The sequence below is a fragment of the Erinaceus europaeus genome, chromosome 11 (genome assembly GCF_950295315.1).
Source record: "Erinaceus europaeus chromosome 11, mEriEur2.1, whole genome shotgun sequence".
Classification (NCBI taxonomy): domain Eukaryota; kingdom Metazoa; phylum Chordata; class Mammalia; order Eulipotyphla; family Erinaceidae; genus Erinaceus; species Erinaceus europaeus.
This window is the reverse complement of record NC_080172.1, coordinates 3,115,047-3,133,309: the sequence shown is the minus strand read 5'-3', so window position 1 is coordinate 3,133,309 and position 18,263 is coordinate 3,115,047. Positions and strand designations below refer to the sequence as shown.

General features: G+C 46.8%; 1 protein-coding gene across 1 annotated transcript in view; it reads right to left on the bottom strand.

The window, feature by feature from the left end:
* Nucleotides 1–1,169: 1,169 nt before the first annotated feature.
* Nucleotides 1,170–18,263, bottom strand: part of CRHBP (corticotropin releasing hormone binding protein) — a 17,695-nt gene continuing 601 nt past the window's right edge. The window contains exons 2-7 of the mRNA XM_007518571.3: nt 18,044–18,137; nt 16,152–16,309; nt 13,578–13,788; nt 11,369–11,517; nt 5,673–5,790; nt 1,170–2,054 (exon numbers count right to left, since the gene is read on the bottom strand). Of these exons, the coding sequence (XP_007518633.1) occupies nt 1,897–2,054; nt 5,673–5,790; nt 11,369–11,517; nt 13,578–13,788; nt 16,152–16,309; nt 18,044–18,137 (888 nt within the window). The 3' untranslated portion in view covers nt 1,170–1,896. The remainder of the gene's footprint in view (nt 2,055–5,672; nt 5,791–11,368; nt 11,518–13,577; nt 13,789–16,151; nt 16,310–18,043; nt 18,138–18,263) is intronic.

Here is an 18,263-nt window from a genome sequence, read left to right as displayed (position 1 = left end):
GCTGGGCTTCTGCAAAGTGTGTCTGGCAGAGTTGTAAAATGTTTGCTTACTCGCCTTGTCAAAAGCATTTTCACTGCAGCAAAAACATGTATTCTGAGTTTTCTTTAAAGACAGCCAAAAAGGGATCCTTGGGTCTTGTTTCTTAGTACCAAATACAGAAATTCTGATTTTTTTTTTTGTCTCCAGGATTATTGCTGGGGCTCAGTGCCTGCACTATGAATCCACTGCTCCTAGAGGCCTTTTTTGTTGTTGTTGTTGTTGCCCTCATTGTTTATCTTTGCTGCGATTACTATTGTTGTTGGATAGGACAGAGAGAAATAGAGAGAGGAGGGGAAGACAGAGAGGGGGAGAGAAAGACAGACACCTGCAGACCTGCTTCACCGCTTGTGAAGCAACCCCTCTGCAGGTGGGGAGCCAGCCGGGGGCTCGAACCAGGATCCTTATGCCGCTGGTGCCTGCACTTTGCACCATGTGTGCTTAACCCATTGCACTACCACCCGAACCTGATTTTTTTTCTTTAGCCTCCAGAGTTATCACTAGGGCTCATGCTGGAACTATGAATCCACTGCTCCTGGTGGCCAATTTTTCCGTTTTAGTGGACAGGACAGAGAAGATTGAGAGAGGAGGGAAAGATAGAGGAGAGAGAAAGAGAGACACCTGTTGATCTACTTCATAGTTCATGAAGTATCTCCCCTGTAGGTGGAGAGCTGGGGCTCGAACTGGGATCCTTACGTGGGTCCTTGTGCTTAGCACTATGTGCGCTTGACCACCATGTCGAGGTTTTTGGCCCCAAAGGTCTAAAGTGATACAGGCAGCATTTAGTTCTGCACCACAGAAAGCTATCCTGTTCCTTTTCTTTTTTTGTCGCAGTGCATATTTTAAACTGTGAGGTAGTTAAAATGGAACAGAGGAGTTTCAGGTGCACAATGTCACACACTTCAATATTTATATAGAAAACTTTCTTTTTCACCAGAACACTGCTCAGCTCTGGCTTATGATGGTACTGGGACTGAACCTGGGACTTTTGGTGCCTCAGCATGACAGCTTTTTTTTTTTTTTTTTTGCATAGTCATTATACTGTCTCCTTAGTCAAGAAAAACTTAAATTTTTATGGTAATATGGGAAGGGACTCCTTGGGCAAGCAATTAAAACACAACGTAATACCAAGGTGCCAACATTTTGAATATATTTATTCATATTTGTATTTGTGATTGGAAACTTTTTCCATGCTCAAAGTTTTGTTAAAAGCAAGTTGTTACAAATCAATAAACAGCAGTCACAACATTATCTATTACTCACAGAATAACAAAGAGAAAATTAACGGGTTATTATACAATTACCCTAGTATACACCAAACATTGGGTTGTCTTCTGTTGTAAAACGGCCACGAGCTGCCACCACTCTGTTTCTTTGTTGTCTTTTTCCTTGAGACACAAATTTTTATTTATTTTATTTATTTTATTTTTTATTTTTTCTTTCTCAGAGCACTGCTCAGCGCCGGTTTACAGTGGTGCAGGGGGTAGAACCTGGGACTCTGGAACCTCTCTCTTGGCATAACCATTATGCTATCTACCTCTGCCCTACAAATTGTGATTTTTATCCCACACTGCTTTGCCCTTGCCTTACCAGGTCAGGCTTGTAACATACTAAAGAATTACAGAGAAGTATTTTTCTACCGAAGGGAGAAGACTTCTTTTCTGTCATGTGGTTAGCTACACATTACACATGAGAAGGAAGCATGGAACAAAAAAACTTAGTGTGACTGTGAGAAAGACATGTGCTCAGGGAAAGGAATACTGACAGGTGGGGAGGTATGACTAGCCGGCCATCAAAATCATATATAATAGCCATTAGAACTCACAAAGCTAACAGCAGGTCAATCACGGGGCTGCTCCTTCAGAGACTAGACAAACAGAACTCTCGGATACTGTTCCCATTTGGGTCTTCCAGTTCAAAAGGTTCCAGCTGGCGGTACTCAAATGTCACACGATTTATGTGTTTTCCACTGGAGACCATGCGCACCACGGTGTTGTCACAGCCAATTTTCATTTGGGCTATAAGTCACGGGAAAAAGCAAATGTTTCCCAGCATATTAGAAGTCACACCGCCAAACCGTATTCAGAGACAAGAGCACTTAAACGCAAAGAAAACAAGGGGTGGATCTTCCTCCCACCCACTTACAGTATGACAGGAGGTGACATGTTTTAATATATATATTTGTAGGATAGTGAAATAAAAGTCAGCTGTCCAAGTAGACTGGATGATGACAAAAAAAGGAGAAGGAGCAGGAAGAGGAGAGGAAGAAGAGGAAGAGGAAGAAGAGGAGGAAGAGGAGGAGGAAGAGGAGGAGAAGGAGGAAGAGGAGGAGGAGGAAGAGGTGGAGGAGGAGGAAGAGGAGGAAGAGGAGGAAGAGGAGGAGGAGGAAGAGGAGGAGGAGGAGGAGGAAGAGGTGGAGGAGGAAGAGGTGGAGGAGGAGGAGGAAGAGGTGGAGGAGGAGGAGGAAGAGGAGGAGGAAGGGGAGGAGGAGTAGGAGGAAGAGGAGGAGGAGGAGGAAGAGGTGGAGTGTCCCCTCACTTTTCATGGTCTCCACCTGCAGAGCTGGAGTGGGAAGGAAAAAGGCAGAGTCTGGTAGCTGGGGAACTTTGCTCTACTTCAGTGTGGGTGACCGCCCTCTAGAGACAGGTTGGAGATTTGCAGGGATAGTTTGGGGTTGTAAAGGTGCAGGTGGCATTGCATGGGCAGACTAGAGGCATGAAGCGCTGGGAATTTGTAGAACAGAACATTCACCTGATAGCAATAATTCGATTTTGTGTAGAAAATGACTTTCATGGTCTTGTTATATACTAAGTATACCTTTTCTGTTCTATTTTCCATCTGCCTTTTTTTTTTTTTTGCCTCCAGGGTTATTGCTGGGGTTCAGTGCCTGCACCACGAATCCTCTGCTCCTGGAGGCCATTTTCCTATTTCTGTTGCTGTTTTTTTTTAATATTTATTTTATTTATTTATTCCCTTTTGTTGCCCTTGTTGTTTTATTGTTGTAGTTATTATTGTTGTTGTCGTTGTTGGATAGGACAGAGAGAAATGGAGAGAGGAGGGGAAGACAGAGAAGGGGAGAGAAAGACAGACACCTGCAGACCTGCTTCACCGCCTGTGAAGTGACTCCCCTGCAGGTGGGGAGCCGGGGGCTCGAACCGGGATCCTTATGCCGGTCCTTGTGCTTTGCGCCACCTGCGCTTAACCCACTGTGCTACAGCCCGACTCCCCCGCTGTTGTTGTTTTTATTGTTATTGTTGTTGTTGTTGGATAGGACAGAGAAATGGAGAGAGGAGGGTAAAACAGAAGGGGGAGAGACAGACACCTGCAGACCTGCTTCACCAATTGTGAAATGACTCCCCTGCAAGCAGGGAGCTGGGAGCTCGAACCAGGATCCTTATGCCAGTCCTTGCACTTTGCACGTGTTTAACCCACAGCACTACAGCCCGGCTTCCTGCACATCTTTTTTTTTTTTTTCCCATGTTCCTCCTATATAATGACTGCAATAGCATTACTTCCATGAACCATACGCCTCTCCACTGCCTGTGCCAACACCTGGGCAGGGATCCTAGTGCAGATGTCATGAACAGTGATATACTGAAGTCCTTCCTTCCTTCCTTCCTTCCTTCCTTCCTTCCTTCCTTCCTTCCTTCCTTCCTTCTTCCACCAGGGCAATCACTGGGACTCAGTGTCTGAGTGACTAATCCACTTCTTCAGGTCTTCAAGACATGTTTTTCTGTCCTTCCTTCTTCCTTCTTTTTCTTTCTTTCTTTCTTTCTTTCTTTCTTTCTTTCTTTCTTTCTTTCTTTTTCTTTCTTCCCTCCCTCCCTCCCTCTGGAATTCATCAATTAACTGGACACGAGGTAGCAGCTCTCACCCTCCTTTAGCCTTAGCACAACCAGATGGAAACTCCTCCCTGTGCCCTAACAAAGAAACTCTGGTTCTTTGGCATGTCCATTAGTACCAATGACAACTCTGGGGTTTCAGGATTCATTTCTGTGCTTAAGTGACCTTTCAGAGATGCCGGGTTTGTTGGTAGAAGCTAAAGACATTCAGCGACTCTGATGATTTCTAAGAAAGTATATCACGGTTTGTTTATATCCTTTTTAAACATTTTTAAATTTTATTTATTTATGTATTATTGCTAGAAACAGAGAGAAATTGAAAGGGGGAGATAGGGAGGGAATCCTGCTTCACCACTTGTGAAGATTTCCTCCTGCAGGTGGGGACCACGGACTTGAATGGGGTCCTTGCACACTGTAGTGTGTGTGCTTAACTAGGTGTGCTACTGCCTGGCTTTTATCATCATTATCATTCTCATCCTCCTCCTCATCATCAGCCTCCAGGATTATTGTCGGGGCTCAGTGCCTGCATTACAAACCCACTGCTCCTGGAGGCCATTTCCCCCATTTTGTTGCCCTTGTTGTTGTTGTTAGATAGGACAGAGAGAAATGGAGAGAGGAGGGGAAGACAGAGAGGGGGAGAGAAAGACAGACACCTGCAGACCTGCTTCACCGCCTGTGAAGCGGCTCCCCTGCAGGTGGGGAGCCAGAGGCTCGAATTGGGATCCTTGTGAGGGTCCTTGCGCTTCGTGCCATGTGCGCTTAACCCGCTGCACTACTGCCCAGCCCACTTTGTTTATGCTCTAGGAGTAACCCCCCCACACAGAAGAGTTATTTAGATATTACTTCATTAGTACACCCTTACTAATTTCTGGCACATTTTCTACTTGAACCATAGTTTTTACTAAATGAAAAAAAACACACCTCTTTAGTCTTTAGAGAATTAAAGAGAGACCCCAAGGAAGCACAGGGTAGAGACACAGGTGAAGACCAGGACAGCACATGCTACTAGTGTGAGGGTCTGGCTGTGAGACCCAGGCTACCACACAAAGGGCAAGTTTTATGAGCAGTGAGACAGACCTGTGGTATTCCTTGTCTTTCCCTCTCCTTCTCTTTCTTACCCTTCAGCCTCTGAGGGTAAAAAAAAAATCTACTGGGAGCAATGAAAATACACAGGTACAACCCCAGTGACATCCTGGCAGCAAGGTAAATAAACAACAAAAACAACATACACATAGACTTTGCCGGCTCATTCTACTTTTACTGATGCCAAATACATCTTCTTACTATATGGGCTGCTCACCTAATGTCAGACAGTTTGCAAATGTATTACTGGAACTGGACATAGGCTCGAATGACGAATCCTCACACTAGCTCGATGAACACAATTAAAGGGCTTAAAATAGGGTTTACCTTCCATATGTAAAAATAAAATAGGGAGTCGGGTGGTAGCACAGCAGGTTAAGCACACATGGCACAAAGCGCAAGGACCTGAGTAAGGATCCCGGTTCGAGCCCTCGGCTCCCCACCTACAGGGGAGTCGCTTCACAGGCAGTGAAGCAGGTCTGCAGGTGTCTGTCTTTCTCTCCCCCTGTCTGTCTTCCCCTCCTCTCTCCATGTTTCTCTGTCCTATCCAATAACGACATCAATAATAACTACAACAATAAAACAATAAGGATAACAAAAAGGAATGTTTATAAATAAATATAAAAAAATAAAATAAAATAAAAATGAGTTGCTGTACTTAAGGAAATAAACTTTGACAACTCATAGATAGTCATCAAACAAAGAGCTCACCAGGACCATGAAAGGGAGAGCAGAGATCAGCTAGGGACATCATCTTTGAAGGGTCCAGTCCGCTCCCTCCCAGGAGTTCCACGAAGTCTCCGGTTCCTGCACAATCTGTAGAGGATGTCTAAAGAGTAAAGGAGCAGGAAAAGGGATGCTTGAGCCAGTTATGCAAGTCAACCGATTTGACGGATGATGGGGTGGTGGATTTATTCAATCAGCTCTCCACTTTGTGCAGAGTCCTTTTTTTTTTTTTTAATTTCTTTACTGGGGGATTAATGGTTTACAGTTGACAGTAAAATACAATAGTTTGTACATGCATAACAATACAACCCCCACTAGGTCCTTCTCAATGGGCAGAGAGTCTTGTAATGTCAGATCCAGGACTCCAGAAATTAAAAAGACATTGAAAAAAAAAAAAAAAGTAAGAATTGCTTTTCTAAATCAGCTGAGTAATCTTTTTTTTTTTTTTTTTAATGTGTGTGCCTTTTTATAAACTCAAGGCTTGGGATGATGAGACATAAGACTATGGACATGGAATCTGAAAAGTGCTTTGTTTTTTAAATCATTTGCACATACACACTGTACTATTTGAATTTATTACTGCATGCAGAGCTAAAGAAAGTCAAATATCTATGTTTTTATACATGAGACTCTCACACTGGCTTTTCTTTCAACTCTTTTTCCCTTTTTTGAACCTTTGCTTCCCCCCCTTTTTTGCCCTTGTTTTTTTTTAATTGTTGTAGTTATTATTGTTATTGTTATTAATGTCATTGTTGTTGGATCGGACAGAGAGAAATGGAGAGAGGAGGGGAAGACAGAGGGGGGACAGAAAGACAGACACCTGCAGACCTGCTTCACCGCCTGTGAAGCGACTCCCCTGAAGGTGGGGAGCTGGGGGCTCGAACTGGGATCTTCCCACTGGTCCTTGCGCTTTGTGCCATGTGCACTTAACCTGCTGCACTACCGCCTGACTCCCTATTTTATTTTTACACATGGAAAGTAAACCCTATTTTAAGCCCTTTAATTGTGTTCATCGAGCTAGTGTGAAGATTCGTCATTCGAGCCTATGTCCAGTTCCAGTAATACATTTGCAAACTGTCTGACATTAGGTGAGCAGCCCATATAGTAAGAAGATGTATTTTTCCCTCTCTTATAAAAGTATTCTTTTTCAGTTACTAAATAATACTTATAATATTGGAAAGTTAAAGAAAGAAGAGGATTCTTATTTGGGGTCCAAGTTAGCCAGAGTTACCACTGTTCTCCTTTCAACTCAAATTTTGTTTCAAACTACTCAGCACAAGAATCTATTTGAAGACTTTAGGGGCTGGGTGGTGGCACACCTGGTTAAATACCCATGTTACAATGTACAGTGTGCAAGGACCAGGGTTCCAGTCCCTGGTCCCCTCCTGCAGGGGGAAAGCTTCACAAGTGGTGAAGCAGGGCTGCAGGTATCTCTCTCTCTCTCCCTTTCTATCAACCCCCCTCTGCTCTCAAGTTCTCTCTGTGTCTATCCAATTATAAATAAATTTAAGGGAAAAAAAAAGGAACAAAGATGTTGAGGAGAATTAGAAGTCAAAATGAGAGGAACAAAACAAAGCGACAAGGAAATCAGGCATACTTTTTTCTTGGCATTCAGTGACTTTTCTCTTTTCTTCTCAAACCTTTCAGCTATTTTTATAAACAATGGCAGAAAAGGAATGGTGCTTGGTACTCTCTGGGGCTCAGTTCCTTCACAGCGATTACCTATGATTGTTTTTTTTTTTCCCCACCTGGTTTGTGATGGGCTTAGTACCTGCCCTATGAACCCACCATTCCCTGTGGTCACTTTAAATTTTTTCTTCCTTGTTTTAAAAAAAAAATTTTAATATTTATTTATTCCCTTTTGTTGCCCTTGTTTTATTGTTATAGTTATTATTGTTGTTATTGATGTTGTTGTTGGATAGGACGGAGAGAAATGGAGAGAGGAGGGGAAGACAGAGAGGGGGGAGAGAAAGACAGACACCTGCAGACCTGCTTCACCGCCTGTGAAGCGACTCCCCTGCAGGTGGGGAGCCGGGGGCTCGAACCCGGATCCTTCTGTTGATCCTTGTGCTTTGTGCCACATGCGCTTAACCCGCTGAGCTATTGACTCCCTTTTTCTTCCTTTTTTCTTTCTGTCTCTCCCTCCCTCCCGCTGTTCCTTCCTCCTTCCTATCTATCTTTCCTTCCTTTCAGAGACAGGAAGAAATTGAGAGGATGGTCCGGGAGGTGGCGCAGTGGATGTAGCACTGGACTGTCAAGCATGAGGTCCTGAGTTCAATCTCTGGCAGCACATGTGCCAGAGTGATGTCTGGCTCTTTCTCTTTCTTCCTATCTTTATCATTAATAAATAAATCCTTTAAAAAGAAAAAAAAAAAAAAGGAAATTGACAGGGGGAAAAGAGAAAGCGAGACAGATACCTGAAGTGCTACTTCACCACTTGTGAAGAGTCCTCTCTGGAGGTGGAGGCTGGGTTTGAACTCAAGTCCTTGCAGGTAAGAACAGGTGTTCTATCAAGTGCATCATTGTCTGCCCTGCCTAGGTTTTCCTGTTGACATCCTACCTCCCGGGACTAAGTAGACAACCTCCTCTCTGCTCAGGACTGTCCTGCGGCTCCCCGGTGACAGTGATTTCCGGAATCTGCTCTGCTCTTTATAGCCCATCCCCAGGTGGGAGGCAGAATGACTTGCAGGTGCTTTCAGCCAGGTGTGTAGTTTTCCTGATGAACTCCTTAACTGGTCTCCCACTACCCTCAGAGGCCGTACAGGCTCCTGAGCTAAATATGAATAGACACGGGCCCGCGTCAGCTTCATGGGGTTCACGGTTCACAGAATTTATATACTTTTCCCATATTTGGGAGCTTCTGTCTTCCCTATTCCACGTTTCTAGTCCTATCCTCAACCATCTTCCCAGACAACACTTTTTGGCTCACCTGTATGTTAGCTTTCTGGCCCAGGCAGAAATTAGTAAAGTTACAGGCCCATCAGAATATAGTTAAAGTAGACGTCCTAGCTTCTTCCAACATGGAGACGCCAAACCTTATATCTGCTATACTCTTACCTTTAGGTTCCTGATTATTGAACAATCATGCCTTAAAGCTTAATTTATGCCTTAATGTTTTTCCTCCACCAAGTTGCAGATGCTACCATGACGCCAACCTGACTTCACTGGGCAGACGACCTCACCCATGTGTCCGGGAACCCCACCTCCCCCAGAGCCCTGCCCCACTAGGGACAGACAGACACAGGCTGGGGGTATGAGTACACCTGCCAATGCCCCTGTCCAGCAGAGAAACAATTACAGAAAACAAAACTCCCACCTTCTGCTCCCCATAAAGATATTTGGTCCATACTCCCAGAGAGATAGAGAATAGCGAAGCTTCCAAAGGAGGGCTGGGATACAGAACTCTGGTGGTGGGAACTATGTGGAATTGTACCCCTCTTATACCGTGATCTTGTCAGTTACTATTAAATCACTGGGGGTGGGGGGGGAGAGGGAGAAAAGAAGAGAAGAGAAAAGCGAAAAGGAACAAAAAAGAATGAACTCAAACTCTTTAATATGGCCTGCTGGGCTGTCCACACCCCGACTCTGCCCAGGTCCCTGACGCTGTCTGTATTTTGCCTCTACATCTCCTTTCATTTCTGAAACCCAGGAAGCTAACGCCTGTCTCAGAGTTTCCACTACTGTTCCCAGCTCACCCCATGGCCTCTGGCCCTTATCTGCCACTCAAGTCTCACCTTGAATGCCTCATTCTTAGGCGGTTTCTTTTCTGTTTTGTGTCAAGCAGATCCCCAGCCTTTGCTCTTCTCCATAGTGTTTCTCAAGACACTATGACCCTACTTTGTTTCATTTTTGGGGGGGGAGATGGGCATTCACCATGACGTGAAATGCTACTTTTCCAGTCTCCTTCCACTAGAAAGCAAATTCCATGTGAACATGGTCTGTTCTGTCTGCTGCAAATTCCTGGTATCGGGAAGAGTGCTTGGCACATAGGAAGCATTCAAACAGTATTCCCTCCTTCCTTTCTGTTTTTGCCTCCACGGTTAGGATTCAGTGCCAGCACTGCTAATCCACTGCTCCTCATGCCATTTTTTTTTCCCATTTTATTGGATAGGGCAGAGAGAAATTGAGAGAGGAGAGGGAGGTAGACAGGGAGAGAGAAAGAGAGACACCTGCAGACCTGCTTCACCACCTGTGAAGTGTCCCCCCTGCAGGTGGGGAGCTGGGGGCTCGAACCTGGATCTTTGTGCCCGTTGTACCTCATACTATGTGCACTTAACCATGTGCATAGCTGCCCCCCAGCAATATTTGTTAAAGGAATGGGTGCTTAGGATGCTATATTAAGAATAAGTGGCATGCACATAAAAATGGACTGCACATTAAGAAAAAAGAGGTAATACTAACATGACCTCTCCTGGTCAAGAACAGCTAAGGTGCAGACCGCTCCAATCTGCTATGCCTCTGGTTATCTTTTATGTTATATATTATGACTGATATGTTATCTCAAGTCCATGAGATCAAGCCAATGACCCATTTATCTAGGTCTTTCTCAAAGGCTCATTCTTCCACTGTCTCAACTTAAAAATATAGGCACTGGCCCATGAATTAATGAAGTACAGAAAATTGGATGAAAATAAATAAATTTAAAAAAAAAAAAAGTGGGTGGGGGAGATAGCATAATGGTTATGCAAAGAGACTCTCATGCCTGAGGCTCCAAAGTCCCAGGTTCAATCCCCCACACCACCATAAGCCAGAGCTGAGCAGTGCTCTGATGCTTCTGTGTCTCTCCTCTCTCTGCGTCTCTCTCAAAAATAAAATAAATAAAATTTAAAAAAAAAAGAAAAGAAAATTGGATGCATCCCTTTCTCAGTCCCAGTTACATTCCTTTGGGTTTTATTATTCTTATTTTTTATTGAAGTCTGTCTAATCAGAAACCATGACTTCCTTGAATACCAGCCAATGCACGAGCTATCTTAACCTCCCATGTGAGACAGTGAAAGGAGTTTAGGATGACTCAGTGTGAAGAAGTTTCCAGTGCAAATAAATGTAACCCATTTCAGCAGAAATATTACCACACATTAGCTCATGGATAACAAATTGATGGGGATTCTTAGCTAATATTTTGATGAAAAAAAAGTGTTGAATCAAATGTCATGATAAAAAAGAAAAGACTCTCCTGAACTTTACTAGATTTGGTAATATCAAAATCCAATTGGGCATTTTCTGCTACGCTTAGCACTTCTGGAGGATACAGTTCTGTCAATGAGATATTTCCTTCACGTCAAGAGAAGATTCCAATAATCAGAAAAACAGCTGTGGAGATGACTCACACTAGGTTCTGCTAGGAGAGAATTTTTGAAAAAAAAAAAAAAAGGCAAGTACAAGAGAGTTCAATTGTAATTATATGCCACAACTCTACCCACTGAAATGAAAGCATTTCCTATACAGTCAGGGAAGCATTCACGTCCTCAGGAAAGGCACCTGAGTAGGCAGCTTGCAGCACAGCAGAAACACGAGAGAGGAGCTTAGCTAAGTCAGCAAGGGCAGCTGCAGGTGAGGTTTCTCACTCCCACAGAAAGGGGTAGCCTCCAGCGCCGACACCCACGTTTGCCCTGTACCGTGACTCTTAACTTCGCTAACACAACAGCCCTCGGAAATGAGCGTCAAGCTAGTACACAACTCACCTTCCACTGCGGCCCGCTGAGCTGTCCCAGGGTAACGTCAGCTATTTTGATGGCTACAGGATAAATGATAGAGAAGCTGCAGTTTCGATGCTGGTGTGCGACTATCATTGTGAACCGTCCACTTGGGGTCTGAGAAATGATGTTGCAAGCTTTGTGGCAAGAGAAAAAAAAAACCATCAATTTTCATTATTTGGTATACTAAATGTGTATGGACATGGATTATCCCTACCCTAGGTTCCTGTTAACGGTCTATGGCTCTGTGCCCCAGAAAAGAGTGCTTAAGCACAGGAAGGAACTGGGTGGTAAAGATGGCCCCGGTGACAGTGAGGAAGAAGCAGATTAAATCTGGAAAGCACCAGAGAAAGTCAGGCATTGCTTCGCTTATCTGAGAGAGAAGAGGAAAGAAGAAGGACACTCAGAAGTAGTAATAGGCATAGATGGAATCTAGGAAGAGAGAAGAGAAGGCAGGATCATAGGGGAAAAAAATGTGCAAAAAATAAATAAATAGAGATGTAAGTAGAACCTGAACTGGAATTGGCGTATTGCACCAAAGTAAAAGACTCTGGGGTGGGTGGGTGGGGAGAATACAGGTCCAAGAAGGATGACAGAGGACCCAGTGGGGGTTGTATTGTTATGTGGAAAACTGGGGAATGGTATGCATGTACAAACTACTGTATTTACTGTCGAATGTAAAACATTAATTCCCCAATAAAGAAATTTAAAAATGATAATAAAATAAAAATAGAGATGTAGGCATATAATTATAGATATAAAGCCAACCTTGATCTGTGACCTTGGGAGAACTATGGCAGTTTCTGCTGGAGAGGGGGATAAGGACACAGAACTCTGCTGGTGGGAACAGTGTGGAATTATACCCCTGCTATCTTATAATTTTGTAAATCAGTTTTAAATCACTAATAAAAAATTTTAAAAAATCACCAGTGATATGTGAACATTATCAAGAAGCCCTGGGCTGTAAAGATTATCTTAATCTAGGTTTTCGTCTTTCTTTTTTTTTTTTCATCTGTTTATAGTAGCCAGACTATATACACTGATAACAAAAAGGCAATACCAGCAACAGTGGTCCTGGAAATATTTCAGTTAGCTGAGATCCAAGTTCAAATTAGGATTTTGGAAGAATTTAGGTTTAAAGACAAGGTCAAAGGGCCCAGGTGGTGGTTCACCTGGTAGTGCTCACACACTACAATGCACAAGGACCTGGGTTCAAGCCCTAAGCCCCACCTGCAGGGGGAAAGCTTCAGGAGTGGTGAGGCAGGGCTGCAGGGGTCTCTCCGTCTCCCTCCCTCTCTATCTCCCCCGTCCCTCTCAATTTCTCTGTCTCTATCCAATAATAAATAAGTTTTAAAAAATAACCACAGTTCCTTAACACTTCTAGATTTCTGATTTCTAACCAAACAAAATATGAGAGACATTTTTTCCCCAGGGTTATTCTGTTCCAGCCTTCAGAAACAGTTTTATTTTTATTTATTTTTTTTAACTATCAGAAGACCAGTTGTATGTTATTTTCTGACAGCGTGGCCCCATTCTCTGGTCATATGAGGTGCCAATGTTACTACTTTTGTGCGCAACCAAATAGGATTAAAATATTTTCCTGATTTAAAAAAAAAAAAAGATTTTGCTCTTGAATGGGAAAAATAATCAGCCAATCCTTGGAGTAATTTTAAATAAAGGAATATATCATCAGCCTGGATTGCTCAGTTTTGAAACACTGAACTGGTCCATGAGAAATGAACTAGGCATGGGCTTGGGATCAGGGCCAGGGCATGAAACCCTTCTACCTTCTGCCAGAGATGCAGTCCTTTCAGTTTTGCTTGATTAATAGCTCTAGGAATGCAAGTTCAGATTAGATCACCCAAGCTTACCCCGATCAAGCAAATGACTAGCAAGATTAAAGCTGGTCACTGAATATAGTGTGATACCTTAGGAGATCAGAACACAATTGGAGAAAAGACAGAATTCTATTTTAAACTGATTTCCTACCTAGCCTGAGAAATAAAGTAAGACCTGTGGTTAATTTTTACAATAATGAATAGAAATCATCCTTTGTTTCACTGATAACTACAGAAGAATTTCCATTTTTGTCATTTCTTACTTTAAATGTCTGAAGTCTGTGCATTGGGCACTACCTTCGAAACCCGCCCCCCCCATCGTCACCCCCAAGTTCTGCCTTCCAACTGAGAAAACTTACGAAAGAGGTTGGGGTCCATTTTTATGGTTAATGTGAATCCATTTCCTGGTTCCTGAACCCTGAAGAAGATCATGGCTACATTCTGGGAGGATCTGATGTTCCTTCTGCTAGAACCACTCTCACAAATATCTATGTAGCGCTCAGCTGTGGAGAGAGGATGGTCCTGGGAACTGGGGAACATCTCCCCCTTGAGAATCCAACCATCAAATACCTTCAGAGAGAGAGAAAAAAAGATAGAGATGGTTACTTCCAGCAACCCCTCAAGTAACAGATGTGCTGGAAATGGGGAGAAACATTTTTTAACGTATTTATATATATTTTTACATTTGTTCTTTACTGGGGGTATTAATGGTTTGCAGTCGACAGTAAAATAAAGTCGTTCGTACATGTGTCACGTGTCTCAGTTTCCCACATCACATGCTAACCCCTCCCTAGGTCCTCCTCTGCCATCATGTTCCTGGAAGCCTTCCCCCACACACATCCTCAGAGTCCTTTACTTTGGTGCAATACACCAGAGAAAATTTATCTGAAAATGCTTGGGCCTTCAAGCTATATGGGAGGAATTGACTGAATACACACTCCTGACCACTAGCACTGATCTTTGATATGCCTTGTACGTGTTGTGACTATGAAGATGATTTGTAATAGTCTTACTTTTCCCCCTTTATAAAGCAGCTTTTTTTTTCTTTCTTTTTTTTTACATTTCAGGCACTTTGGTAAATTAAAATACAGTGGTAGCGCAGTAGGCTAAGCTCAAGGATCCTGGTCGGAGCCCCCAACTCCCCCTACCTGCAGGGGTGTGACTTCACAGGCAATGAAGCACGTCTGCAGGTGTCTTGTCTGTCTGTCTTCCCCTAACTCTCTCGATTTCTCTTTGCCCTATACAATAACAACAAGGGCAACACAATGGGAAAAATAGCCTCCAGGAAGCAGTGGATTCCTGCGAGCCCCATTGATAACCCTTGAGGCAAAAAAAAAAAAACAAAAAAAACCCACACAAGACAGTACACATTTTAATCTAATCATGGTCATATTTTCCATATATATATATCACGGGACATAATATAGGTTTCAGTTGTTTTCTTTATTCAATGAGATATGAATAAAATATCTAAATAAATAAATAGCAAAAGGAAAGCCCAGAACACCAGTTGTATGTACCTGCCTTTTAAATGCTGTACACACCTGTTTTTCTTGTTTTAAAATTCTTCTCATCTAACAAACTATCAAGACCTGTCTTCTCCGCACTCAAGCAACAAAGGCTAGTGTGGTACCTAAGACTTTTCTCTTTCACTGGTTAAAGTCTGAAGCAGGACAAAAGGTCGGAACCCATTGACTTTGTTCTCAGAAGCACCATGGGCCTCCTATTTAATGCGTATGATCAAGCCCACAATAGCACAATTTGCAACGACCCTGCTTTGAATCAGTTCACCAGGCCAACCTTCTTTTAATGCATCAGGCAGGCTCTGGAAAGAACTCCACACTGGAGGTTTTCATCGCCATGGTTCTAATTGAGCTGTAGAACTGCAGAAGCTACCCCCAGGCTAGACTGATGGAAAAAAACATAAATAAGCTTAACTTCCAGTGAGGATGTTGTGAGATGGGTGGGGTGGGGCATCTCCTGCAGGTGAGGTGGCCTGTCCTGTCAGCATCTCCCCAAGCAGCTAGTACCCTCCTGCTCCAAAATTGAACCCTCTCCACCCCACCCCACCCCCTCATCACAGACCAGTCCATTCCAGTCTCTTCCACTTTGCAGAGAGAGAGAGAGAGAGAGAGAGAGAGAGAGACCCACCAGGAGATGGGCAGGCTCAGATCTCAAGAGAAGTGGGACCTGCCTCCTGACCAGGACAGGCCAGCTATTTACTCCCTAGTTCTCCGCCTAGTTTTTATTATTTTCTTTGGCCCAAACTGCATTACCAATGAGTGCAAGTCTTTGAAATTTCCAGATCCCAAAGAGTGCTGGGAAAGGTGGGGTTTTGTGTGTGTGTCTTAATATGCTTCCTTTTCTTTTCTTTTTTATTGGGGGTACTAATGGTTGACAGTCAACAGTAAAATACAGTAGTTGGTCCATGTGTAAAATTTCTCAGTTTTCCACATCACACTCAAACCACCACCACCCCCAGCGCCACCTGTGTCCTCCACTGCCATCATGCTCCAGGACCTGAGCCCTCTTTCCCCCACACACCCCCAGGGTCCTTGACTTGGGGGCAACACACCAGCTCCAGTCCTTGTTCTGCTTTGTGTTTCCCTTCTGATCTTATTCCTCAACTTCTGTCTCTGAGTGGGATCATGCCATACTCATCCTTCTCTTTCTGGCTGCTCTCACTTGACAGGATTCCTTCAAGCTCCATCCAAGATGAGGTGAAGAAGGTGACTTCACCATTTTTCCCGCCACAGCAGTGGCCGGGCAGCTCGCCTTCCCTGGGGTGTGAGGTGAGGGCTGGCTTTGGGGGCAGACTCTCGTCTCTCTGAAGAGAGTCACCGGCTCCGGAGCCCCCACCTCGGTCGCCGCGCCCCAGCCACTGTCTGGCCAGGGTCCCCCACAAGGGCGGGCGGGGTTCCGAGCCACCTGACCTTCAGGAAGTCCCCGCGCTGACAGTCCATGGAGACCGAGTCCACCTGGATGGCGAGGGTCTCATCGGGCTGGGCGATCAAGAAGGCGGCGCAGTGCAGCTGCGGCTGGTCCGCGGTGAAAGTGAACTGGCCCTGCAGGCTCAGCATGTCCAGACAGCCTGGGGAGGCAGCGGCGCGGGGTGGGGGGCTGCAGCCGGCCCCTGTCCCGACAGCCGGGCCCAGACGCCGCACCCTCCCGGCTCTGCAGCTCCAGGCTCCCTCCAGGCTCCGGGCGCCCACCCCATGGAAACCCTGCACCTAGAGCGCCCACCCCATGGAACCCCTGCGCCTCGGGCGCCCACCCCATGGAAACCCTGCACCTAGGGCGCCCACCCCATGGAAACCCTGCACCTAGAGCACCCAACCCAGGAAACCCTGCACCTAGGGCGCCCACCCCATGGAACCCCTGCACCTCGGGCGCCCACCCCATGGAAACCCTGCACCTAGAGCGCCCACCCCATGCAACCCCTGTGCCTCGGGCGCCCACCCTATAGAACCCCTGTGCCTCGGGCGCCCACCCCATTGAGTCCCCTGTGCTTCCGGCGCCCATCCCTTGAGTCTCGTACGCCTAGGGCGTCCACCCCTTTTGGCTCCCGGCGCCTCGGGCGCCCACCCCTTTTGGCCCCATGCACCTAGGGCGCCCAACCCACTGAACCCCTGTGCCTCTGAGCCCCCTGCGCCTCGGGCGCTCACCCATTTGAGCCCCCTGCGCCTCGGGTACCCAGCCCTTTGAGCCCCCTGCGCCTCGGGCACCCACTCCTTTGAGCCCCCTGCACCTCGGGCGCCCACCCCTTTTGGCCCCCTGCACCTAGGGCGCCCAACCCACTGAACCCCTGCGCCTCGGGCGCCCACCCCTTTTGGCCCCTGCGCCTCGGGCGCCCACCCATGGAAACCCTGCACCTAGAGCGCCCACCCCATGGAAACCCTGCACCTAGGGCGCCCACCCCATGGAAACCCTGCACCTAGGGCGCCCACCCCATGGAAACCCTGCACCTAGGGCGCCCACCCCATGGAAACCCTGCACCTAGAGCGCCCACCCCATGGAAACCCTGCACCTAGGGCGCCCACCCCATGGAACCCCTGCACCTCGGGCGCCCACCCCATGGAAACCCTGCACCTAGAGCGCCCACCCCGTGCAACCCCTGTGCCTCGGGCGCCCACCCTATAGAACCCCTGTGCCTCGGGCGCCCACCCCATTGAGTCCCCTGTGCTTCCGGCGCCCACCCCTTGAGTCTCGTACGCCTAGGGCGTCCACCCCTTTTGGCTCCCGGCGCCTCGGGCGCCCACCCCTTTTGGCCCCATGCACCTAGGGCGCCCAACCCACTGAACCCCTGTGCCTCTGAGCCCCCTGCGCCTCGGGCGCTCACCCATTTGAGCCCCCTGCGCCTCGGGCACCCAGCCCTTTGAGCCCCCTGCGCCTCGGGCACCCACTCCTTTGAGCCCCCTGCACCTCGGGCGCCCACCCCTTTGAGCCCCCTGCGCCTCGGGCGCCCACCCCTTTTGGCCCCCTGCGCCTCGGGCACCCACCCCTTTGAGCCCCCTGCACCTCGGGCGCCCACCCCTTTTGGCCCCCTGCACCTAGGGCGCCCAACCCACTGAACCCCTGCGCCTCGGGCGCCCACCCCTTTTGGCCCCTGTGCCTCGGGCGCCCACCCCTTTGAGCCCCCTGCGCCTCGGGCACCCACCCCTTTGAGTCCCGTGCGCCTTCTGGAGGCACCCTTAGAGATGGGACCCACGCCTGGCAAAGCCCTGGAACTCCCGTTCCAGATGCGGAGCCCCCACTCCCCCTCCGCACACCTACTTCCACACCCCCCACCCCGTGCCTGCCCACCCGCAGGGCAGCGCCGACTCACGCAGAGCTCGGCGGTACACCTGCTCGCCCAGCAGCTCCCGCTTCAGGTTGGCGCTGAGGAGTAGGAAAGGGTCTTGGGTGGTCGCTTCTTGCAGCTGGCAAGGAAAACGAATCAGTCCAGAAAAGTTCAAAGGGGGTGTCAAGGGGATCAGAATGGGGGCATCCTCTCTGGCCCATGGCAAAGCGATTAAAATGAAGGGATCAGCGTGTCCAAGGCTGAA